We start from the raw sequence: 25,544 nt of genomic DNA on the forward strand, positions 1-25,544 counted from the left end.
TGGCAGCCCGAAGGCAGACAGTGCTTACTTTTGACAAGCTCTCCCTACCATTGCATGCGACTCTATCAATGAAACTACGGTCTTTGAGTGTCAATTGTCTTTAGTATATTTCAGCTTTCATTTACTGTTGATAAACTTTCTGATGTGCATTGTATGCGACTCTATTGATGAAAGTAGTTTGTTTGAAGGCGTCAATGTCAAACATCTTGGTATATTTCAGCATTTACTTGTAGATGAACTTTCTGATGTCTATATTATAATATTGAATGTCGATTCTCTTGTTATATTTCAGCATCTACTTCTTGTTGATGAACTTCCTGATGTCGATCGTGTGTGACTCTATCGGAGAGCATGGACAGGGGTATGATGTGGAACTGGTGGACCTGCTGTGGAACACCCTCAGTAGCATGGTCGGGGTACGCGGCAGGAAGAAAATCGAAGGTATTGAAATTAATTATTAATAGTTTGTTCCCTTTAATTGGTGTTAGTGAACCAGTGATAATAGTGATAAAGTCCCAAGTTATTAATGACAGATATGTTGGATGATTTTGGTAGGAATAGTTTTTCCTAGATTGTTTTTATAACCCTAGAAAAGCTTCAAGGAGAGAACATCATTAGTAGTCATTAAAAATGTGCCTGTTTTTCAAGTTTATATTCCTTATTTTCATCAGGAAAACTAATACTAGTGGTGCAAAGGATAACAAAAGTTTGTAAGACTGCCCAAGTGAGTAACCTATATTCATTAGGCTATAATGGTGTAGTGTTATTTTGATCTTCCCTTTTATTCTATCCACCCCATGTTTGTTGTAGATGAGGTTGAGGACACAGATGACCTCCCTCCTATAGCAACTGACAAACTGGAGACAGTCATTGACAAGCTGTTCCTGAAGGTGGGTTTTCACAATGATAGAGGAAAATTGCCTCTTTCCTCGGTAATTCTAACACAAATTTTGAATGTAGCTGTTACTGTTGTAAAACTGTAGAATGCATTAATTTTATAGAAGTTATTAATCTATTTTTAAATTAGCTGCAGTGAATATCAAATGTTCTGAACAATGATCTGAACATATTTCAGGTTATATATTTTAGGTTTTTAATTCTATGGATTGGTTGTTGACATGATTTTATTATACACCAATGTTATTTGTTATACTTATATATAATAAGTGACCCTATGTTTTATCTTAATACGAGCTCTGAAAGTGTTTGTAACAAATCCGCAATTCAGCCCCCGGGCTGCGATTTGCATTTTAATAAACCATTCATCATAAACCATTCATCGTTGACATGATTATTGTTGTTTACTTGCTCAGGTAATCCGACTTTCTGATGATGATGACAAGCACTGGAGGTCCATGAAGTACAAGGATTCGGACGAGACTGTGACCAACAACTCCCCAGCAACTACAGCAGACAGGAAAGGCAAGGTGCAGATACGCAGCTCTGCTACTCTACAGAAGTAAGGTTAGATGGCAAAGGAGTCAAAAGAAAACTTAAAAGTCTTAATGTAAATGCTAAAAAATGTACCAAAGGATGAACCTCCACCTTAAGAAAGAGATAATAATCATGCTAATGATGATGATGCACATGGTAGACAGTACGGCAAGCATTACATGTAATTAATATAAAATTGTCCTGTACTATGACTCAATACATGACAATGTAGTACTAGTAATAATATCTACTGTTACAGTAATTGTTGTAAATAATAATGAATATAAATACATGGTAATGAACCTTAAACAATATTTCCCACCCAAAGATGTATAAATAATTGCAAGATCTTATACCATGTAGATATTATTCCAGGACCTGTAACATGGAATAATATCTGTTCACACTAAATGTAGTTGTAAAAATAACAGCAGTCTTGTTTTTCCCTGCAATATCACATACTTTATTCTCAATAATCGATTTGCCACTCCTTCACTACAAGTCTCCAGTAACACTATTCGTTAGAGTTTGGTCCTTCAACTTAAACTTTCTTTTAATGTAAATAGTAGCTTTTGTCTGACAGTGTATAGCTCTCTAATGTTACATAATATATATACTGAGAGTTTTGGTATTCACAGGAACGAAATGTGATATGCCATCTAGATCTCTGGTGTTTTCTTAAAGAAAATATTAACAATTACATGTAGTCTATTAGCTCTCCATGTTTTCCACATTGTGGAGATTCTTTCTCTACGGTCAAAGTTCTCTGACAAAGAATTCCAGAAGATTAAGATTAATAATTATCTAAAAGAGAATTCTGATTTCAAGCACTACTCTACAATGTATCTTAAACTATGTTGCTTACATAGTCTGTAATTGTGGTTCGTCAAGCACACTGAAAGTTACGATGACCAGCAAAGCAGCCATGGTCACCACAGTTGCAGGAAATTTCTCTGCTCTTTCCTCGTCACACTTTGCTGTGAAGTCTGAAAGCCCTCATTGTAGTGTTATTTCTAGTGACTGTCCGACTTGACATCCTTATGCTTGTATCATACGGAGGGATAGTCAATTGACTGAAAGTTATAAGTACAGAGTGCCTGCTAAATTACATGTGACCAAAAACAGCTCAATACATATTTAAACAAAAGCAAAGTACGCCAAAAAGCAGTTACTCAAGCAACTGGATATGATTTTGAAAACGTCAGACGTTTCAGCTAGTATCCACTAGCTTTCGTCAGTGACTGAGAGACCAGAGGAAAAATGCAGGTTTATAAGCACAACCTATTGATTGATATGCAAATAAAGTGAAGACATAAGCAAAGTAATCTAATTTGTTAACAAACCCTCATAGCTTTTGTATGTTACTGAAAACAAAACTGCTTATAGTAATGATAATAAGCCTAAGTTAAACAAAGAAATGGTACTCTACCCTTCTGTTGCCATAATACTTGACATCTAATGTCTATACATCTGCTGTACCCTACATTTGATTAACATCTGTATAATATATAACTTAACTGCTCTTAAAGAATAGTAATTTTTTGAGCTGAGCCTCTTGGATTAGAATTAATGGTACAACCACCAATTAAAGACAATACAAAACAATCAAGGGAGAGTCTGTATCAAACAGTAAATTATCTGTATCTATCTGGCTTTAACTGACATAGTTTTAGCCCTGTCTCAGTACAGACATGTACATGTATGTGCCCAAGACTGTCTTTTTCAGTACCTCAGATACCTTAAAATTCTCCTTCTTGCTTTAGATACTATGCCAAGAGCCACCAGCAAGGCATACTGTAACAGTTTTAAACATCATTTTAAACACAATTCATCAATTTTACTTTCCAAAATAGGTGGGAAAGTTTAAATCTGGAATGTCCACTTTTTCTATTTTGCCTCTTGCTATATCACCTTTGTAAAGATTTGGCTTTGTGTCTTGCTCAAAGTCATGCTATAGCATTGTATAAAGGGAGTTTGACAAAAGGCTCCTAGAATGGAGGACATGGCAAGAGAGAGAATCAGAAAAGTGTGCATGATATATCGATAAGAGCAATATTTCTATCACTGTCATTTTTCTTTAACAAAAGTAAACGTAAAGAAACCTGTCAAATATTACAAAAACTTCACATGTTGAGGTTTTCTGGGAGAACGTAGGAGATGTCGTCCCAGGGATGACGGTACAGACCCTGCTTCATTCGCTTCTGGTCCAAGAAGTGACCTGGAAGTATAAGAAAGTAACACATTAAGGTGACTTACACATTAAGACATTACAGACACTAATATTGTACTCATTAATTTGTGGTGTCACAGCCCAAATGTACATGACTTTCATAAAGAAATGCATACTTGTAGATAGTCAAATTTAAAACAGCATAAACTCTACTTTGTTTCTATTTATTTATTTATTTCTGTTTTCTTTATACAGGGTAGGTGCACTCAGTACAATATACTGCTTTACAGGCGTGCCTTGTACAGATAGACATAAACACCAAGAACAGTAAACAAAATAACCAATAACTCTTGTTCAAGAGAATCTACAAAATCTATATAGTCATACTAGATGATTTGGAAGACATATTTCTCATACTCACCAATGAAGCCCATACTCCTACCGAGGACAAATATCCCATTCAGAGCTCCGATGTCCACATACTCATTGGCTTCTTCCCTGTGGACAAACACACAAAAAAAATCAAGGCTACATAACTGTCTTGTAGGGAAGGAAATAAACTACTTCAGGGTCCATTGAAGGACCTTTCCATCTGGCCAATTGTAACATGTCTTTGAGTAGCATGGGGTGGGGGAAAAATACATGTACATTGTGTGTACATTGTAGCTATAAATTGGATTCCATTTATGTTTTAAGTACCAGTCTTAGGCTTTTTCTAGAAAGCTCACCTCGTGAAAGCCCCACAATTCCTGAACAGATCCACCATGGCCACACCAATGAACCCATCAACATTCAGGATCAGGTTGGGTTTCTGGAAATCAGAAAAGAGAAATCCAGTTTAGCCTTGATAAAGTAGGCAAACTTGTACTGGTTATGGGGTCAGGCAGCAGGGAGAAGGTTAAGTGTATTACAAGTTCTGTCCTTGGTGCTGAAATGGTTCTATCTGAATCTGAAATGTACCAGTAAATAATGTATTTGACATGAAATTGTGACATGAAACTACAGGAGGCATATATTTCAGATTTTGTACATCAAACTTTAACACAAGTCCTGTCCTTGGTGCTGAAACTGTTCTACATAAACATAAAAGCTCACTTACATAAAGACTAGGTTAAAAGACTGAATTTTTATAATATGTTGAAACAGAAACTCACCAGAAACTAACTAAGAATTATCTATAGAACCCAGGTTCTATTTGACAGCAAAAAATTAGATCTATTGGATGCCATCCTTGAAAATCAAGCTCATGTGTTATGAGTTTAGATAATACACGTCCTGGTACCTTTGATGTTGTTATTTTCTCCACCTCTAGTGCATAGTCCAGCAGGGGTGTAGCTGGGAAGTTCTGTTTGACATAGTCCTTCAGGATCACAACTCTCATGTCTGGATTGTTTATCTGAAAATACACACTCTGGTGCTCAACAGGGGAGACATCACACTCTCTACAAAATATACACTCCACATTTACTGTTGTACTCAACAAGGGCAATACACAGTCATTGCCAACATGGCCAGAATAGCCAGTGCCATGTTTTGGTTGTTAATGAACACATATGATTGCAAACATCCATGGCTGTATACTCTATATCACACACCAATACTGAAGTAGAGTTAGTTACAGAAAGTTAGTTACAAATAGTTTTAAGTATCACCATCCTCATTTTTTAGGCTTCTACATGTATATAAGCACTCAACACCGAAATCAGCATGTGTTACTTGTGCATATACCATACAGTCATGCATTTACAAGAACAATGCAAGTTAATGAAACACAAAAATCGTGTCATTCAGGTCATGCAACAGCATGAATGAGTGAGTGAGTGAGTGAGTGAGTGAGTGAGTGAGTGAGTGAGTGAGTGAGTGAGTGAGTGAGTGTGAGTGAGTGAGTGAGAGAGTGAGTGTGTGAGTGAGTGAGCGAGTGAGTGAAGAAGTGAGTGAGTGAATGAATGGAAAACAAAGGGAGGAGGGATGACAATTTTATTCCACTCACAACCTACATGTAGCAGGGAACAGAGGGGGAGGCAAAGAGGGAAAGAAAGAAGGAGAAATCAGAAATGGGAAAAAAGAATGTCACAAATAAAGCCAAAAAAGGACAGAAAAATAAGGTAAGAAAGACTGTCAATAAGTTTATTATGTTGTCTACTGAATGTATGGAATAAAATTTGCCTCCCCCTCATCCTTCAGAAAGCTTTATGAAACTCCCCTTACCGACTTGACCCTGTGTCCGATGCCCATAATGAGTTTTCCCTTCTTCCTCATGTGGTTGACGAAGTCCATGGGGATCATGCCGCTGTCAAATCCTTCGCTGAACTGTTTGGCTGCAGCGTCCAGGGCACCTCCAAACCTGGTCAACAAGGAACATTAAGTCACCATTATTACATAATTTTAAAGTTTTTAATTCCATAATGATATACAGTTTCTTACTGTGCAATAGTAGCAACAAAAACAGCAACAAAGCATGAGTTTAACTCTTATCTTATCTTAAAAGCGTGTATTATTTGAGTTCTCATCCTTAATTATCTGTATGGTGACCAGCCCCTCCAACTCTGTCCTGCTATATCTGCTACATAATGTAATCCAACACCATTGGGTGTCTGCTACATAAACAGCACCAGTTACCATGGTGGTGACAGCCACCTAGACAAGTCATTGACCTTATTTGTTTGGAAGAGAAGAAAAAGAAACAGAGCAAAACAATATTAGCTTGGGTGCCATATGGTATCTACTGGCAACCCTGAAAAAAATTGTGGGGGTTGCCGTTACAAATCGGACGACACCCAGGCTAAAACAATATGCTTTCCCTAGAGCATAGGTAAATATAGATATGTGTAACAAATCCTATCCATGATTACCTGTCTCCGATAGTGAGCAGTCCTGAGGACAGTGATGAGATGAGGTCCTTGCCGGCCCGAGCACACACGATGGTGTTGTGTGCCCCTGACACAGCCGGGCCATGGTCAGCTGTCACCATCAGGCACATCTCTATAAACTTACAGGCATACGCTGGCAGTCTGAGGGGGAAGATAGTTTACATCATGTTACATAAACATGTAGCTTGTGTACTGATTTACCTGGACAATATCTAACAAATGCCTATTAGGCCACACTGACTTAATTTTATGGATAACATCCTCTGGAGAACCCCAAACCATCCAAAAAAATGCTGCTAAACCAGAGGAACACAAAGCTGGTATTGTGAATTGAAGGTAGTACACAAAGACTTTTACGATAAGCCGGCACATACCATGGACTACAGAGGATGGCACCCAGGCTAGAGCCTTGGAGGATGTGATTTTTTTTTAGAACAGGCGAAAATCAGTGTCCACGCGCAGATTTCATCCATATTAAGATTAAATCAGTGTGGCCTTAGTAAACATTAGAAATTCCACCAATGATTGTAAAAGCTCATTCTCATCCAATACTACATTTAACACAACTTCAGCGCCTAAATACTATCTTAGCAGGGTGAAGCTTAAAGACATGGTAGTTCCATACCTCCTCTGGAACCACAGAAGTGACAGCACCCCTCCGATGCCCATGTCCTCCTTAAACACATCAGAGATGGGCATGCCTGCATACAGCAGCTCCTGGCCTCTCTCGTCACAGATGGACGTCATGAAGGATGCCGGCTTACGGATCAGTCCAAGCTCCTGATGTGACATGAAGTGTTAGTCCATACTAGTTTAATTTGTTGGTTCTTAACTTAAGAAATAACAAGGCTGAACTGGACTATCATTATAGATAAATGTCATGAAGGATATTGGCTCACACACCAAGCTTCCAAATTTCTACAGATAAGAAAAAATTGCTACAGATGTAACTTGTTATGGCCATATACCAAACATAATTTGTTGGGTGTTGGGCTAAAAAAGTAGTGAACTGGACTATTAAGAATAAACAAAACATGATGTAACACAGGTACATTGCGACATCAAAATTCCACTGATATCACAGGAACAATACCACAAGCCCTTGTTTCTTGGACACATATTCATGAAAACAGTAAAGCTCTAGTAGATACATACCCTAGCCCAGGAATAGTCCATTGGCACAGTTGGAGGGGGGACTTCGGGCTGTTCCACAATGATGCCCTCATCCCGCAGGAATTCGTACACCTCCTGGATTTTCTCTCCGAGCTCGTCAAAGCTGGTTGGAACGTACGCCCCCGCGCTGGCCAGGGCCTTGTTCTTTGCCAGTGCAGTCTCCATGTCACTGTGGGCGCTGGAGCCGGCATGGCCAAACTGGACCTGTTAAAGACATCACACACATGTTCAATGTCACATATCAGTCTATTGGCATATTGGCACATAGTAGCACATTCATTTGGAAAAAATTACTGACTCACGAAATCAGACCTCACAAACTCCTGAATTGTTTCATCTCGCAAAAAAAAAAAGGTATCGCAAACATAAATGAACTTACAGTGTTTTACTCCAACAATGTACAATTTTTGGATGCAACAGGCCACAATAAGTTACTAAGTAAGGGGTCGTGTGGCATAACGGCAGAGCATTTGACTCAGAACCAAGGGATCCTAGGTTCGAATCCTGCCATGTCACCGATCTTGTGCCCTTTACACAACTTTTCTCACTTCGCTCAGGTGGTAATGATTATGCCAGAATTAACATCATGATCAATCATGGGATTCGAACCAGTAACCTTGTGATCCAGAAGAAGTGAACCCTACCTCTGAGGTGAACATGCTGGCACATGTTCCGATGCACCAGGCCACGATGGGTTTGGTGATGGTGCCGTCCTTCAGGGCTTCACAGATCTTGTACTCCTCTGTTCCTCCAACCTGAAACACCAGTCCAATCACTTAATGTTTGTTTTCTTGTTACATCACATTTGAGAATAGTTAAAGGAATTACAACAAAAGGCAACAGTGCTGCAGCGTTTGTAAAGAAGTACATCAAGTTATAGCATTTGTAGTCTCCTGTACTGCCACCTGGAAATGTGCATACTCTACACATAGATGTTTTGTGTACTCTTGAATGCTTAATATTTATAAGTATTTACACTAAAAAGTCAATCTTTATGAAAAATATTCATCAATGCCAATTTTCTTCAAGATGGAGAAATTGTCTTACCTCTCCCAGCAACACCAGCATCTTGACATCAGGCTCACTGTTGTAGCGGATGAGATGGTCCATGAAGGTGGTTCCTGGGTACCTACAACAACAGGGGATTCCCTCCTGTTACATACATGTACATGTACAATATCATGTACTAAGTACTATGATAGTCTACTTTATTTGAGACCACCACTTATTGCATTTAGTCTCTTCCTATCAATAGTTTTCTGCAGAACAGAAAGTGGAAGTTACCAGTAATGAAAGAAGGATACAGATGAGTTTACTGTATCACTGTCTTGATTGTTTCAGATCATCTGCAATGTCAATAATTTCATTAATTGTGTTGAACAAAACTGACTTTCATTCAACTTGACTTTGTAAATCCTATGGTCTCTCATGATCACCCCTTGACTCTGTAACACAAAATAATTGGGCCAGGACTGACAAAGCAGTCAAGACTAGACATATATGTAGGCACAAATCAACCAACCAACCAACCAGCAAGCAAACAAACAACCATCTCACCTGTCCCCACTGATTGCCACACCCTGTTGGTCCTACATTCTTGGATCTATCCAGAACCATGCCTGATCTTAACCATAACCTATTCAGGAACTGCATGGTTATGGAAACAACTATAGCTCTTCTGGGAGATTGTGACAACAATTGTGCCCGACAAATCTTTCAAAGCAACTAGTAACTTACCTGTACATGTACATGTATGGACATTAACATTAGAAGATAAGAATTTCAAGTAACAACTGTCTGACCTGTCCCCACCGATGGCCACGCCCTCGTACACCCCGTTGGTCCTCCTGGATATGATGTTGTTCAGCTCGTTGGACATCCCTCCTGACCGCGAGACGTACGCCACGCTGCCCGGCCGGTACAGTTTGGAGGACAGGATGTTATCCAGCATGCCGCCTGTGTTCCCAATCTTAAAACACCCCGGCTTGATGCCTCCAACCTGGTATAGAATAGTACAATTTTTTTTTTTTCTACTTAGTGGTTGCCATGTAACACGGCCGTTAGGCCACTTCAAGGTTGGTTAACCACCTGAATGGTATCATCTGAATGGTATTACCACCTGAATGGTATTACCACTCACCTGGGTTATGGGTTACCGAGTAGAACTGTAACAGCAACTCTTCTCCCTGAGTCAGAAACATCATGATTGAGACCAGCCCAATTTCTCAATTTTAAATTCTGCTCTTATTCTTAGACTAGTACTTTTGATTCTGAACCAGATATATTTACCGGTACTTTGTTTTGTAAATGTCAAAACCCCAATTCAGCCTATGGGCTGCGAGAAGTGTTTGACATGCTAGTGTAACCTGTAATGACACTGTATGATATTGTATGAACAAATAAACTATTACTACCACAAAGGGGCTTTAAATTCATGGGTCTGTATGTCTGATCAAACTGCCTGAAAATGCCCAAGCCAATGTTCCTGCCCTTTTAGTAAATTGTGATTGTGACACCACTCACAGACTCACTCACTATCTGGTTTAGCGTCTGTTGTTCCCCATCTTCCGAGGGTTAGATATGCTTGTACACCTTTACTAAGGCTTGATGGCAGCCATTTTGCATCTATCCTGCTGAAAATGTGGACATTACAGTCTATTTTTACAAGCAATCTGAAACTTGCCTGATGTAGCCTTTGCTACATGTAAAATACTGTTTAAGAGGAACAAAACCAGTTACAGTACACTGTACAATACACTGTACTTACCGTGGCAGGTCCAATGATGGTGACTCCCTTCTCTGAGGCCAGTTTGTTCAGCTGCCTGGTTTTTGCCTCTGGAATGCCCTCAGCAATGATGGCAATAGTACGGATCTGAAACACACAGGTCATAGTATTACATGTCATTGAATGTAAAACATAAGACTCTCTGTATATCAAAAGCACATCTAAATATCTTTCCAACTCAGACCAAGAGGTCCCGGGTCCGATATCCTGACATGTCTGATGTTGTTTCCTGTGGGAAAGGCACTTTACATGACTTCCCTCCCTGTACGGTGGAGTTACGCCCACTGGGTCTTCAGGCTAATTGTTGATAACGAGTCCAAACACTGATGAGGACACAGATGGATTTGGTGTTGCCAATGTGCCAAGATGTGCACATTTGCCACTAAAAACTGTATAGTTTTTTTTTTTAATGAAGACAATAGCAAGAGGTCTTTATAGACATTTCCACTGAAAAAGGACAGTATTTAGCCCAGGCTGGCATCCCAGTCCCCACCTGTGAGTACTGCAGAGCCTCCACAGTGGAGTCGTAGGCTGATCTCAGGGAGGCAAAACTGATGAGGACGTCAGCGTCTGTGTGCTTGGTCATGGCGTCATCCATGTTCTTGTACACTACAGACCAGAGGAAAAAAAGAGCTTTATAAGTCTATCAGACAATAAATCATTAGTGCCCTGAATGAATCAATCATGTTCTATATATTTGAAAAATGTGGTAGAACATACATGTAGGTTTAGACATAAATGTTACTGGAGCACCTCAGCATACATTTGTGCATGACTTGATAAATAATAAAACACAGTGATCTGCAAAACATTGTCTGAAACAATTGACAGGAAAAGAGAAAAATTAAACAAGTCATACTGACCAGGGATGAGGATCTCCTTGTGTCCCCAGTAGAACTTCTGTTTGTGGTCACCACTGAAATGTCCAACAATGTACATGAGTTTGTGATTCAGCTGGGACCAACATACAACTTTGAAATCTGTGTACAATGTGAATGCATAAATTATATACATGTAGTTGTCAATGAATATTTCTCAAGAAAAGCCATAGGCAATAGCAGGAGACAGATAGACACAGCTATGAATGGAAACAAATACTTTGTGTGCCTCGAGTGCATTTGGTTTTTGATTGTCAAATGCTGTTGAGTCAGATTATCCATGGTCAAGATGGTGTATTATGCCGAAGGACTGTTAATGTTATACAACACAGACAGAAGCTATACATGAACATGCATACACATGGAGATCAGACAGGACTTCTTAGTTCTGGATCAAAACTTGTTCAATATATACTATTGATTATGCAAGTCAGATTCTTCATGTCCCATTGTTCAACAAACAAAATTCTGCTACATTGCAGTGTTTGATAATAGGCATAACATCTGTGTCCATAATATCACCAGGGTCCATAATATCGCCACCTTGAGAAATAGTGTGCTTTAAGATATTTTTACTGCAACATACTTTTGGTATGCACTCCTTCACACATCAAATGTACATACCTAGGGTATGTTGCAGTAAAAATATCTTTACTTTAAGCACACTGTTTCTCAAGGTGGCGATATAATGGACCCTGGTGATATTATGGACATGGATGTTATATGTGAGTCAGATTCTTCTGTCCCATTGTTCAACAAACAAAATTCTAACACCTTGTTTGATAATAAGGCATACCTGAAAGGATAAGTCATGGCCACGACTGATGGAGTCTTCCTGCTACAGCAGAAGTCGAAGTCCAGCATGCCCTGCACGGCACGGTTCTGCATGCCCCAGATTATAGCCTTAGAGCTCTCTGGGAGGGAGAAACAAATGGTTTACATTTTAGATGAATGAATATAAGATTATGTGTAAACATTACGTACAGCAACTCGTGAAAAAAAATCAATTAAAACAGAGAGATATGGAACTGAAAAGTATGCAGCCTACATGTACAAATGTATGGGTATTGAAGTTTGGGATTCTGCACAGACTATGTCGCAAAATATCTTTTTGATCACAAAAAATCTTTTTATGTTATGTTAACTTATCATTTTTCTTATTTCAAAAGGGAAAGGATTGGAAACAAAGCTGCCTTAAACATAGCCTTATCTACCCCATATCTACACACTAAAACAATCTGCTAAAAGTGGTTTAGCAAGTTTGGTTATCATTTTTTCATTTCTCAAATCAGGCTTCTTAAATGGATAGAACAGGACACAATGTTGCCTTTAGTTAAAGGAAGCTTGTCCTGATTATCTACAGACCACCTCTCTACCACTCACCAGTGAAGAGTGGTTTGGCAGGTTTGGCTGCAGCGCTGCCGAAGCCGTCCTTACTGGGATGTCTCATCTTCCTGGAGCCGGGCAGGGGACTGCTGCTGCCGTCAGACACGGAACCTGTACGGCTGATCGGTGGGGTCTGAGGAGGGGAACATGTGGGAAATTCCAATATCAGAAACCAGAACATTTTGGTTGTAACATGTAAGGAAGAAAAATTACAAACAAAACTTGATCAAGATACCACATAAAAAATATTTGCTTCTAATCCTTTAGCATCTGAGACACTCCAAACTTGTGACAAATTGTTTGATATGATAATATTATACATGTTATATGTATAATTATATATGTTACCAGTTGATGTTGCATGCCTATGGATGTGTAATACTGAAGAGTACTATACAGAGGGAGATACATATACAAATGTATATGATATTCCGTAACTGTTACAGTGTAAACCTTGACTTTGTGGATTTGGACGTTTGATCATGGTTTCACTGAACAAATTATGGCAAAAATGTCAGATATTTTGTTTTGGTAGCTTTATACATTTGGTGGACTGTTGGGATGAAAGGAAGCACTCTAAGGCTCATGAACTCAATGCATGTAAGATTCTCCCTCACCGCTGTAGACTTGCTGCTGCCAGACAGCAGGAAGCTGGCCGTGGTCTTGTGGTCCTCAGGCTCGTCAGGGATTGGTCGTTTTCCCAGCGCCATGCCAACAATCGCCGTCATGTGGGTCTCTGTTCCGAACACGTACAGCGGGATGCCGATATGCTGGCCTGGAAGTGAAGTACATGTACAATTGTTTTAAAGAGGAATTTTTACCTCTGTTCATGGAGGTATTATTTTTGGTGTGTCTGTGTTCTTTACTTTTCCAGCTCTCCACACACTATAGAGCAAGGACTTTATATCTCTATATCTAATGTCCTTGCTTAGGGCAGCATTATTTAAGACATTATGGATTGATTGTCTTAATAGTTGTTCAATAAGGTAAATTTTGGGCCTCCAAGTAGGTTTCCTTGGTACTGCAGCACAACTTAGCACAGGTATCATAAGGTAAAATTCAGTTCCAGCAAGGCCACAGACACATCAAAGACATTCAGTAGTAAGGCCAAAAATCTGTTGAGTGAAGAATAATTAGGTTCTATAGCAGCTATAGATGTTACACAATATATGAGTTTACAACAAAAAAAAAGCTAAAAGTTATGCATTTCTTCTACAAGTAGGTCTTGTGCTGACTGTACAACGGTTACTACAAAGTGTACATGTAGTATGACAACTTACCCAGTTCCCTCATGATGCGCAGCCCCTCCTGGTAGTTAGGTCCTCCTCTCCTGACAAACACAGTCACATTGTACTCCTTCAGCTTAGCCTGGTAGTCCTTCAGAGCTCGCACTATACCCTACAGTACACAGAGAAACAGTATGACACCATCAGAGAATCCTTAGTATGAAGGTAATGAAATTTTCCTGTTTTGAATACTGAAGGTCTGAATAGAAGAACTATTTGTCTACTTAGTGTTAGCCTTGTCTTTAATGACTTTATTTCGATACCCTTGAGCCAAAATTGGCTAGTCTTCCAGGGTACATAAAAAAATAAAAACATACATGAAACAGATATGTGCCTCAATAAGCAATCTTACAGCCAAGCAAGCAACATGACTGTACACAATCCAAATGCAGAATTATGCGACCTATATGCAGAATTCAGCAACCATGACTTCGTTATATAATAAGAAATCTGAAATGTTCACTACCTTGAACGTGGCTGCCACATTTGTGAAGTTGGCAATTCCACCACCAATGATGAGCACCTTGCCTGAAAACAATCACATCAGATTCTATAAAAACTTTAAAAAGTTTATTCATATGCAAGAAAGCCATTAGTAACGTGACAGTCACCTAAGCAAACCACAGCTACCGTTCAGAGAAGCAGTCTCCAAAGAGGGCATCATAACATGAGATATAGGTTATAAAGAAAGAAAAGGAATAGAGAGAAAATGCAAGTTTTCCTACCAGTAGCAGCAGGATAATTTCCCTCACGGACTGCTTGTGAGGAGGAGAGGGTTTATGATTCGATTTAATGCACCTTTCAATGTTATTCTTGTGGTGAGAGGGGGGTGAGATAGTGCTGTATGTATTCCAATGTAATCCAAGAATGGTGAAGAAAAGAGTAAGTAGACTTTGACCCTTGTCCTGCTGGACTATTTTACACAATATTTTAAAGTAATTTGAAGTCACAATCAGGTCTCAGACCCCCTGACATTTTTTGCCCTGCGTAGTTACTTCTACTGATGCCTGCGGTTGATTGATTGTAGTTACTTATTTGTTGTGTTTCGCTGCGGTGTGATGCGTTGCACGAGAAACACCCCCAAATCGTACATACACAGGGCACTATACAGAAGGTACTGTATGTGCAACCCATATACATAGATGCATATGGGTCCCACAGGACAAGGGTTAGATTAAGATATTATATGGAAAAACAAGGAAGACTTTCCCACCTTCTGGATGTTGATCCCGAGTCATCAGTGACAGGATTGTCTTGGCGTACTCGTAAGTTTGCCCTTCGCTGGGGGCGCCTGAATACTCTCCATAGTTCGCCAGCTCTGAGGCACCACCCAGGTCACAGATGGTGTCACTGTGGCAATAACAGTAAGTCAATGAAACCAAAATTATCCAAAACTGAAGTAATATACTGAGGAACTCAGCCTTCAGTCACATAAGGACTGGTTGAAAGCCTGGTAAGCCCAAGAATCATGTTGAAAAATAACACTTTTAAATAACATTGTTGATGTTCATGCCAAGTACTATGAATGGATGGCAGCATAGATTCACTAAAACCAAAAGATGAGTCCAACATAGTTACCATTGACATGTTTTTGTACAGTCTTACACTAACCTGTATATGACTGAAGCTCCACCTCCAGCTACCATGGTCCAGATCCGGCCTTTTGGGTTGAGGATGGTCAGTTTCAGGGAGGCACCACTTTTGGCGTCAAGATCTGCGATGTATGCCTCCTGGAGTTGTCAACAATTTCAGATTCAAATCAGTTCAGAAGCAAGGACAGGATTTATATATGTTAAACTTTGAAATACAAGATTTGTGATATTGACTATGTCAACAATTTCATGTCAACAGTTATGACACCAAAATACAACACTTCATATTCAGATAGGAGTAGTTCAGCACCAAGGACAGGACAAGTGTTAAACTACAAGAACTGTGATATAGGCCTTCTGTAGATGTCAATAAATTTCATGACAACCTTAGATAGCTGTTATGATAAAAAACACAACATTTCAGATTCAGATAAAACTAGTTCAGCACCAAGGACAGCACCAGTTTACACTTTAATACTATACAAGATCCGTGATATAGGACTCCTGCAATTTTACATCAACCTTAAAAAGCCAGTATGACACTAAAATACAAAATCAGATTCAAATAGAACCACTTCAGCACTGAGGACAGGAATGTGATATTCGCCCCCTGAGCTCCTATTGGTAATGATATAAAAATAATGATAACGATGAAGAGTCCTGATAAAGATAAACAACCCTGACAATTATCAAGAACCCTGAGCTCCTATTAGTATTTCCAGGGATTGGAATTGTTCTCTTGAGTTCAAGCTACACTGTAGCTGTATTGGCCAAAAACTCTCAGGTAGGAGGCCCAGTTAGCAGGGGCCTGACAGTGAGGAGTGTGTAACACAGGACACATGTAATCATTATGGTTCTCACAACGCAAAAATAGGTAGAAAATAGGTAGAAATAGGACCGCTTCGTTATTGGAAAAAAAAAAGAAACTTGTGATTAGTCCAATCGATTGTGACACTTTATGAAAGACTTGTGCTAGCCCTTATTGTTTGAATAATTAAGATATGTTAGGTTTTATTCGACATTAGGTCTTATTCAACACATTTACTTTATTGTTTGTTCCTTTATTTATGTAGTTTGCCATACATTGTTGCTTTGCCATACATTGTTCCATGTGCGATTGTCGTGCAATAAAGTTCTTCTGTGAACTGACCTCCGGGTAGGCTTCCCTCCCGAACGGTGGAGGAAAGTCCAGCTCCCCCCACTTAGCCTTACAGATGAACTCTGCTGTCTGGTCAATCTTGGCTGCCAGATCCAGGATGTACACACCCTCATCGGTTACAACTGTCAGAATAAAAAACAAGTCACAAAAAACATGAGAATTAACCTTCTTCCTACTGCCTAACCCCTTAACTGATAGAGAATTGGTAGCCAAAATACCACTTCTGCATGCTAAAGCTAAGTTGTGTCACATTTTAAACAAGGCATCACATCGGTAACAACTGTCACAACGAACAACAAGTCACAAACAACATGTCATGGAGACTTTCGGAAGCATACAAGGTTGTTAACCTTCTCCCTGCTGCCTTACCTCATAACCAATAGAGAATTGCTTCAGTGTGCTAAAGGTTAAGTCATATTTTGAAGAAGCTTTCACAAAGCTCTCCTAGAGGTTTCCTACAACATGCCTATACTGGTAGGAACTACTTGTATGGTTTGAAGGGAATTGTTACTCAAGCAAATGGATAGATATCAATTAAATTCAATGTTAATGCATTTCAAGTAACAGTTTTCATCAGTGACTAGTAGAATCTGTATACTTAGAGTTGAACAAGTATTTATCTTGCAATGTTTTCTTCTTAGCACTGAGCAGGAGTAATAATACATGAGACTGACCGAGTGGGTTGATCTCCAGGTATGTGAAGTACAGGTCTGTGTAGACTGTGTACAGGTTGGAGATGAACTGTGCCAGGACAGGCTGTTTGGGTGCAGGTGCATTGTGGACAAGTTTCCTCTGCAGATCCTCCAGGGATGGTGTCTCCCCGATTGGTACCTCTAACTTAACAGCCTGGAGAAAATAACAAGTAACATTTAACTTAATGAAGTACTAAGCTTCATTAATCTACACAAGTCAGTAAATCATCACACTGGATCTGAGAGAATATTTCATTACTTACTCAAAGATATCATATCTTAACAATTTCACTGTCAGAATATTGGAATATATCACTGCACGAAAAGTTGGATTTACCAATGGTTGTAACTCAGGTAATGTTTACTATGTACACAGTATCTGGCTTTACAATTATGGTAGTAAATAAAGGTCAATTGCAGTAATTTCCTTTACAACCGTTAAAAGTCCGGTATTATATCATACTTGACTTTTATTTAATGACATTGTAATGTTCACGAGTGTTTATTAAGAAAAAACAAAGTAAACATTACCCAAATATACTGGCCCGGTAAATCTAAGTTTTTGTGCATATCCAAAGCTTAGTTAAAAATAATACATTTTGCACCTATAATTCTATCTTTTAATACTTCTTTGATACTAGCAGATATGGGTAGCTGAATGATAGAGTACATTCTGACAACCTCCACAAAAACAGGAGCCTTACCTTGGCATCCACATCCCCAATATCCACCCCTCCCTCGTGGTGAAACAGGATGGTCTCCCCGTCTCTGTGAGCGTAGATACACACATAGAACTCTTCCTCCTGCAAAAGAACAAGGGAACGTGTAACGTTACACAACTTATTACAAAGAGAAACAAATCCAACTGTTAACGAACAAATTTTGACAGATTTGAGAACAGCAAAGTGAAAATTTTGAAGGTAAATTCTGCTTTTCTACTCCATAAGGTCCTACCTGCTTGTGGGGTACAAACGGCTCAATCACAAAATTCTTCAGCAAACCAGTCGACTTCCCAATCTGAAAACAAAACACAGAAGAATCAAAATGATTTCATTTCATTTCATTAAATGTTATAAACTAAGATGGGGTCGTGTGGCGTAACAGCAGAGCATTCGGCTCAAAACCAAGAGGTCCCGGGTTCGAATCCTGCCATGTCACCAACCTTGTGCCCTTGGAAAAGGCACTTAACAATTTTTACAGGGCATTCAAAGAAAAAAACAAAAGAAAAACCAAGATCCAGTCCCTTCAGTTACAAAGACCTGTTAAATTTGTCATTATGAATTTTAGCAAGCACAATGTTAATACAACAAGGCTAAGTCAGCATTTACTTATAATAAATCATATCTGTATTACATAATATTTATTCACCTATATCCCCCTTTTGTGTAACTAAAATCAGCCAATTGATTGCAAATGATACATCATCAGTGACTGTAATTGAATTTACCATACATGGATTTCCTTTTTGATTAATAGATAATATCATTGTAAAGATGTATCTGGTTTATTGACATAAATTTTTACCTAACTGCACATCTGGTAACGTAAGTTCCTTTAGATGAACGTTTGTCCACCGTAGCGTAATCACTTCTCTTACGTCTCATTGGATAAAGGTCAAACCGTTCCATTTCGTTTGCGTTATTTCCTGCTCCATATTTCCCCTGGGAGCGGGGTTCCCGTTCCCAATCTGGTGGATTTGATTAGAGTCGATGTTTAATGTCCTTGTGAGGAGGACACATGCGTCAGGACGGGAGCGCTCCGGTAGTTTCATGACATTTCCACCGCCCACTGTCCAAATCTGAACAAGATATATCACTATCAAAGCTAAAGATGGGGATGGCATTGGGTATCGGAATTAAGGGCCAGATCTATTCTATCCTGCAACTCAAAGAATGTTTGTTACTAAGTCTATAACAATTGTGTCATGTACAAATGTATATGCAGGTAGGGGTAGCGCTCCGGTAGTTTCATTACATTTCCACCGCCCACTGTTCAAGTCTGAACAAGATATATCGCTAGATATCAAAGCTAAAGATGGGGATGGCATTGGGTATCAGAATTAAGGGCCAGATCTATTCTATCCTGCAACTCAAAGAATGTTCGTTACTAAGTCTATAACAATTGTGTCATGTACAGATGTATATGCAGGTAGGGGTAGCGCTCAGGTAGTTTCATTACATTTCCACCACCAACTGTTCAAGTCTGAACAAGATATATCACTATCAAAGCTAAAGATGAGGATGGCATTGCGTATCAAAATTAAGGGCCTGATCAATTTTATCCTGCAACTCAAAGAATGTTTGTGACTAAGTCTATAACAATCGTGTCATGTATATGCAGGTGGTATTTTAAGCCCTGATGGCTATTGATTATGATCACTTGTACCAAAGAGCTTAAAATCTAGATTTAAAGCTCCTTGCTTGTTCCACTGAAGGTTTAGCCCTGTAGATTAGATGACCGTTATAGCCATATCATTTCGTAGATATCTTTTAATCTCAGGGAAATGTAAAACTAAGCTTCCAGCTCAAGCAGCAGCATCCGTCAAAGTCAAACAGGTGGGATAGAAACAGGGATGAGCAGATTTAGAATTCAATTTCCGCCATCATGACCTGGACTGTCCTCACTGTCACATGACCTTGACTCTGACAGTTGAAATTATTTCTACTGTCCTCCCCATTCGTGATCAGCCTCGAGCTCCCAGCACACAGCAATGATTAGATCTGTGTTTCCTTGGTATCAAGGACAACACGAGGACATGCAAAGGTCTCTTCTAGCCTATAATGTAGGGTTCAGTGCCTTGATACATGTATTATTTTGTTTTTCTGGTATGGGAAAAATGGCTGAATATAGTCAAGCAGGACCTGCTACATTTTTCCCCAAGGCTACATTAAAAGCATTTTGACAGTATGCAAAAGTATGTACAATGTAGCAGGACCTTGGGAAAAGAACACAGTTCATGTAAGGGGGAGGGGTCCAGACGTGTCTTTGTGATTAAATGTCACATCAGGAAATAACACCTAAACTGAAACTACAAAAGTATACTATAAAAGCACTTATGGTAGAGACTTTCTGCTTCTAGTTCAGAACATCTTGAGTATTTCCCTACCTTCATCTCCTTGTTCATCCTTTCATTGACCCACTGTTTGACGTCGTCCAAGGTCGCGTTGACCTTGATGAGCCCAAGTTTTCCCCGCCGTTTGATCAGCTGGTCTGGCTTGGCAACAAGACGCTGAGGAAGAAAGTGACAAAAGAAGTTTTGAATCATTACAAGATTATTATGTTCTGTATGATAACTTTTATATGAATTCAACTTATGATTTTGTCTTTTGCTGTTTCATTACTAAATACCTCCTTTCCCAAAATATGTGAATATTATTACATAAAAATCATGTTACTAAGGTACAATTTACTTTCAATGAAACATTATTCATTTCCGTGTGTATTTGTTCTTTCTTTCATTCAATCATTCCCTGCATTCACACATTCACTCTATCCCAAAATCTGCTAACATACCTCTGTGCTCATCCATGGGTTTGAAGCGACAAGGAAGTCCCAGTCAGTTTCGCTGTTGACAGTAGCGATCCTGTTCTTCACCATCCCAGCCCCCGCCAAGTTGGCGTTCAGGAGACCCTTACCAGCAGCCTCAAGGATCGCCTTTGCTGACATCTTGTCTTCTGATTGTAAGTCTTACTTTATCTGGTGAAAACAATGAAAAAAAGGAAGACCTTTATTGTATGTTCATGTTCTTACCAGCTATGTACAGATTCTTGAGAAAGACGAAGAAATTTAGTAAAAAAAGTCATTCCGTTTCATCGCTGTCATTTTCCCAACCCCATAAATGACTGAGCTACAATGTATGTACAGATTGTTACATTTTTTGGTTAGCAAATTCAAGGTTACATGGATTTCCCACCCTAGGTTACCTTGATCACATCCTGCTACTAGTATCGCCATTTATGAACCCACTCACTCGTGGGGTGGAATACTTATTGCTTCATTAACTTTTGCCGCTAATTAATTTGTGGGAACTCGTAAATGTTTAACGTGACAGGGTGATGTGTCATGTAGCTAACGGACCGGAACAAAAGGTGACTGCAGGAGGGATTAATCTCCAAGCAGATCTTTCGGTGGCAAGACAGTATCCATTGGCCAGAGGAGTGTCCATTAGCCAATGGATACAGGACGGCCAATGGATACAGGATGGCCAATGGATACTGTCTTTTGCCACCCAACTGAAAGATCTGCTTGGAGATTAGCAGGGACCTGCATGTATTTCAGGTTGTAAACAAGTGTAGTTTGGGAACATTTAAACTAAAGGATTAGGAAGGTATAAAATTGAAGATAGATTCCAAAGTATGTGTACTAGTACTGGTTATGACGTGATGGTCATTGTTGAGAACGGTGGATGAACAATAACAACGTGATATTATGTACCGGAAACGGTGAAAGACCTTCGACTCTCTATCTAAAAAAACATGTGTCTGACTATTTTTATTACATCAATTCTCGTGTTTGGATGCCTTATAAATGTCGATGTTCACCCCAATAAGAGTCAAGGCCATAATGCCATACAACTTTAGACAAGGATAATTTTTCAACCTTGAAGACCATGCCTTTCAACTCGTGCATAGTAAAATAAAACACTCCTTAAATATCTCTTTAACATTAAAAGGTACTCAACCCCCAAATGAATGCTTTTTCTTATTCTAGATATACAGTTATATAACGTTATGTAACGTTACATTTTAATAATACATACCTTCATTCTACCGCAATGTATAAGCACACTGGCCTTTACCGGATAAGCATTTGTGCATACCATAAGTGCCCCAAGGTTATACCATTTAAAAGGCCATCAGGCGGCATAACAGATATGGCCTGATAAACCAAATACAGTATGATCCTTCATTTCTTTAACTGGCAGATATAAACAGATGTACGTCTACTAGTACTAAGCTCATGAATTTTGCTTGATACTGTTTCAGTATGTGCTTAACCAATCTTATAACACGATCTTTGCCGACATTTTCTGGGGTGTTGGTAGTTTCCCCAATCCCTTAGTATTCTGTGTATCTTTTCCATCAAAGATTAGCCCTGGAAGATTAGCCCCAGAAAGGGGCTTAAGAATATTTCAATAAACTAAAACATTGAAGCTTGTCTAAATATGGAAGGAAATCCCTTTTCCAAAGTCCAACTTAAGTCTATTTACATAATCACAAAAACTTCAAGTTTAAAATGAAGATTGTGATAGTCTAAATTAAAAAAAAAAATTCAAAAAAGGGAATTCGAACGAAAAAATCAAGACACTTTTACTGTTGTAAACCTTGCAGTGGATAGAGCCTAGGTGTAACACAAACTGTATTTTTCCACTTTTGGTCTACTTGTAGACTGACTGACCAACCCAGAAAGGACTCAGACTAGAGGTAAACAGTTCTAAAAATGTTGTTCTGCAAGTTGTAATTATATACGTCAAAGGGCAGCTCTTTTAGGTATTCAAAATTTCTTCTGGACTGTAATTTTGTTTTGTAGGGTTGTCACACTGGTAGCACCGTAGTTGTAGTAGAACAAGACTAAATCTTGTGGTTTCTTGCCATAATAACATTATTATTATTAACAATGATTATAAACCCTTGTAATCATTATCAATCATACTCTGGTAAAAAGACTGTTACAGTTGTATTACTTAATTAAAAAAAATATATTTCTATCTGTAACTGTTAGAGGTATGCAGCTCTAGCAATCGTTTTCAATAAGATACTAGAAAATTTAGTAGCAAGGCAGGCATAAATTTATATCTAGGCTTCCTATATGTCCTGTGGTATTTCAAGCCCTGACTCAGTAACCATAACTTCTGTACAGGTTGTCCAGTATGTAACCAAGACTCCAACTATATATATATATGCTGCACACCTGTATCTCACCTGAGATCACGTACACAGGTGACCCCGCAACCTTTCTGGGGAAGCCCTGCTCAAATACGGATATCAGAGAGCAAACTTGGATGACGAAAAAGTCAACAACACTCCGTGGGCAAATATGGTGCAATATGGGTTGATCAATCACACCATAGTGTAATGTAAATACAATACACAAGTACATGTATGGTTTTCAATCAGATGTTGTAAAATATGTCTTTCATACTTATTTATTAAGTTTTACCACGTACAATAAGCACTGTGGATGGCATGGTGAAACAGGTGTTTCTGACATGAAATACCTTAAAGCTGCCATACAAGATTGTCCTACTGCAAATTTTGGTTTCCAAGCAATATCTTAAGTGCCATGTCACTGAATGCCAGAGAGCTACCATAGTACAGTATATCAATGTTTTCTTTGCTGATATTGATAAAATAACACATTACTGTACTTTGTATGAAATCAAGAGCATTTTGAAACTACTGCAACACAATTGTAGTCTCCAAGCACATGCTGAGGGGCATACTTCCTTGTTTGTTTAACAATTAGGATTCTTCACTCCACTCTTCTATTCACAGATTTGGTTTTCAAACAACCGAAACGGCAACAATATAACAGCTGTAAGTAATCCCACAATGATATAACATGATTGGCTGCTAGTATGTAGTATCAACGATAGACTAATATTCATTTTACAGAGATTGATAAAATAAAACACAATGCCTGGTATACAAGGTGTTCTCTTCGTAGATGTTTGATGATCTATCAGTAAACTAATGTTCTTAACTAATCATATTAATGTTCATGTTATATTATAACATTTTGGGTGTAATATAATTTACCATCCTCCCTGTAGGTCATCCTCCAAAAATATGACAAATCAAAATTTTACAACATGCAATAAATTTGGTGTCATTTTTTTAAGACGCTCTTATTTTGACAAGAATACAAGGCCCGAGGCGTGAAATCTTTAAATACGTAACAGGAGCACACAACAACAATCAAATACCTTTCAAAGTATTGGATTTCTATAGGTAAAGCTATTAAATTCCAGTTTTTCTAGGAAAAGCCACTCTAGCCACTTGTTTACGGCACCACGCCCCGGCCCTGACCGCTATTTCCTCCACGCTTCCCGCCCGTACCAACCTGTATCGTACGCTCGGCGCTCCTGCAGGGCTCTGCCAACACGGCACACTGTGGTTCCCGATCGATCGTTCGCCGTCGGCGGTGAAGAAACGTCAGAAAAGTGGTCCGACCGAACAAACCTGCAGCACGAACTGAACACTGCATCAACATGTCATCATCACACCACCAGCTGACCTCTCGGATGATGAAATTAGCTGGCTTAACGCATTATAATCAAGTGCCGTAACAAAAATAGGATTTAAACATTCAAATATGTCTTTTTACTTCTAAAATTACAATAACAGCTATTGAACCTTACTGGTTAGTTATATTATGTCAGATACATATTATCAACTTACGTGAAACTTCAGCTATTTTGCTGAATGTATGAAAAACAATCAGGCATAATATACAGTTACTAGAGACGTATATAGTAAAGTTCATTAATTTTTGGGTGAACAGATTGTACTGAAACGTTACATAAATGCTTAACTTTTGTTATATATGAACCTAAATACAGAAATTAAAGTATAATGTTTATTTCATAAATAGTTTATTGATAAAATTGTACATTGTATACAATAGCCAGCCCAATATCTATAAAGTAAAGTATCAGTAAAAGCTTTATACCCCTCTTTTAAAAGTCGGCTATTCCAACTGACTTACAGTGAAAGTTTCTAGCGTCATTCACGAAATTCCCAGACATTCCCCGCCATTTGGTGAGTTTATTTGCCACAATTTTGCCGCGCAAAGTTCAAACTGATATTCCTAACCGCATGTAGCATCAAATGTGTATCTCTACATATTCTGTTGTTGGCTTTGTCGCCAATCTGTTGTGTAAATATGCGGCGATTCGCGCGTCAAATTCTTGACAGCTCCTCGATAATTTTGTAAACAAAGGCGGGGAGGGGCGTACTAAACGGGTGGGAGGGGCTGTGTGATTGTTATCTGTCCATTTCTAAACATTCTAAACGTTATATGGCGGCCCTTATAGACCTTATCAATCAATGAGCTCCTTTAGCAAGCACATAGAAAGTAACTGTTGATTTTGATATGATTTTTAAAAATCAACGCCATG

At 38.9% G+C, this 25,544-nt stretch overlaps 1 protein-coding gene across 1 annotated transcript; it reads right to left on the reverse strand.

Moving 5' to 3' along the window:
* Positions 1 to 2,977: 2,977 nt before the first annotated feature.
* Positions 2,978 to 24,660, reverse strand: LOC109478072 (ATP-citrate synthase-like). The gene is made up of 28 exons (XM_019779532.1): positions 24,488 to 24,660; positions 20,939 to 21,121; positions 20,532 to 20,654; positions 18,380 to 18,442; positions 18,130 to 18,228; positions 17,408 to 17,579; positions 16,725 to 16,855; positions 15,594 to 15,712; positions 15,196 to 15,332; positions 14,449 to 14,510; positions 13,977 to 14,094; positions 13,314 to 13,471; positions 12,694 to 12,829; positions 12,107 to 12,224; positions 11,296 to 11,348; positions 10,926 to 11,041; positions 10,415 to 10,519; positions 9,450 to 9,646; positions 8,695 to 8,776; positions 8,292 to 8,402; positions 7,630 to 7,851; positions 7,100 to 7,254; positions 6,457 to 6,615; positions 5,813 to 5,948; positions 4,887 to 5,000; positions 4,333 to 4,415; positions 4,026 to 4,102; positions 2,978 to 3,652 (listed from the first exon to the last, which is right to left on the reverse strand). The coding sequence occupies exons 2-28, from the start codon at positions 21,089 to 21,091 to the stop codon at positions 3,558 to 3,560; spliced, it is 3,294 nt and encodes a 1,097-aa protein (XP_019635091.1). The 5' UTR covers positions 21,092 to 21,121; positions 24,488 to 24,660; the 3' UTR covers positions 2,978 to 3,557.
* Between the last annotated feature and the right edge of the window lie 884 nt (positions 24,661 to 25,544).

The sequence above is a fragment of the Branchiostoma belcheri genome, unplaced genomic scaffold, assembly GCF_001625305.1.
Source record: "Branchiostoma belcheri isolate BF01 breed outbred unplaced genomic scaffold, Haploidv18h27 scaffold42, whole genome shotgun sequence".
Taxonomy (NCBI): domain Eukaryota; kingdom Metazoa; phylum Chordata; class Leptocardii; order Amphioxiformes; family Branchiostomatidae; genus Branchiostoma; species Branchiostoma belcheri.

Coding starts and splice junctions, on each gene's coding strand:
- LOC109478072 (XM_019779532.1), bottom strand. CDS start 21,091: ATGTCAGCAAAGGCGATCCTTGAGGCTGCTGGTAAGGGTCTCCTGAAC. Junction 20,655..20,938: donor ACCCATGGATGAGCACAGAG/GTATGTTAGCAG, acceptor TTTCTTCCTCAG/CGTCTTGTTGCCAAGCCAGA. Junction 12,830..13,313: donor GCAGCAGCAAGTCTACAGCG/GTGAGGGAGAAT, acceptor TCCCCTCCTCAG/ACCCCACCGATCAGCCGTAC.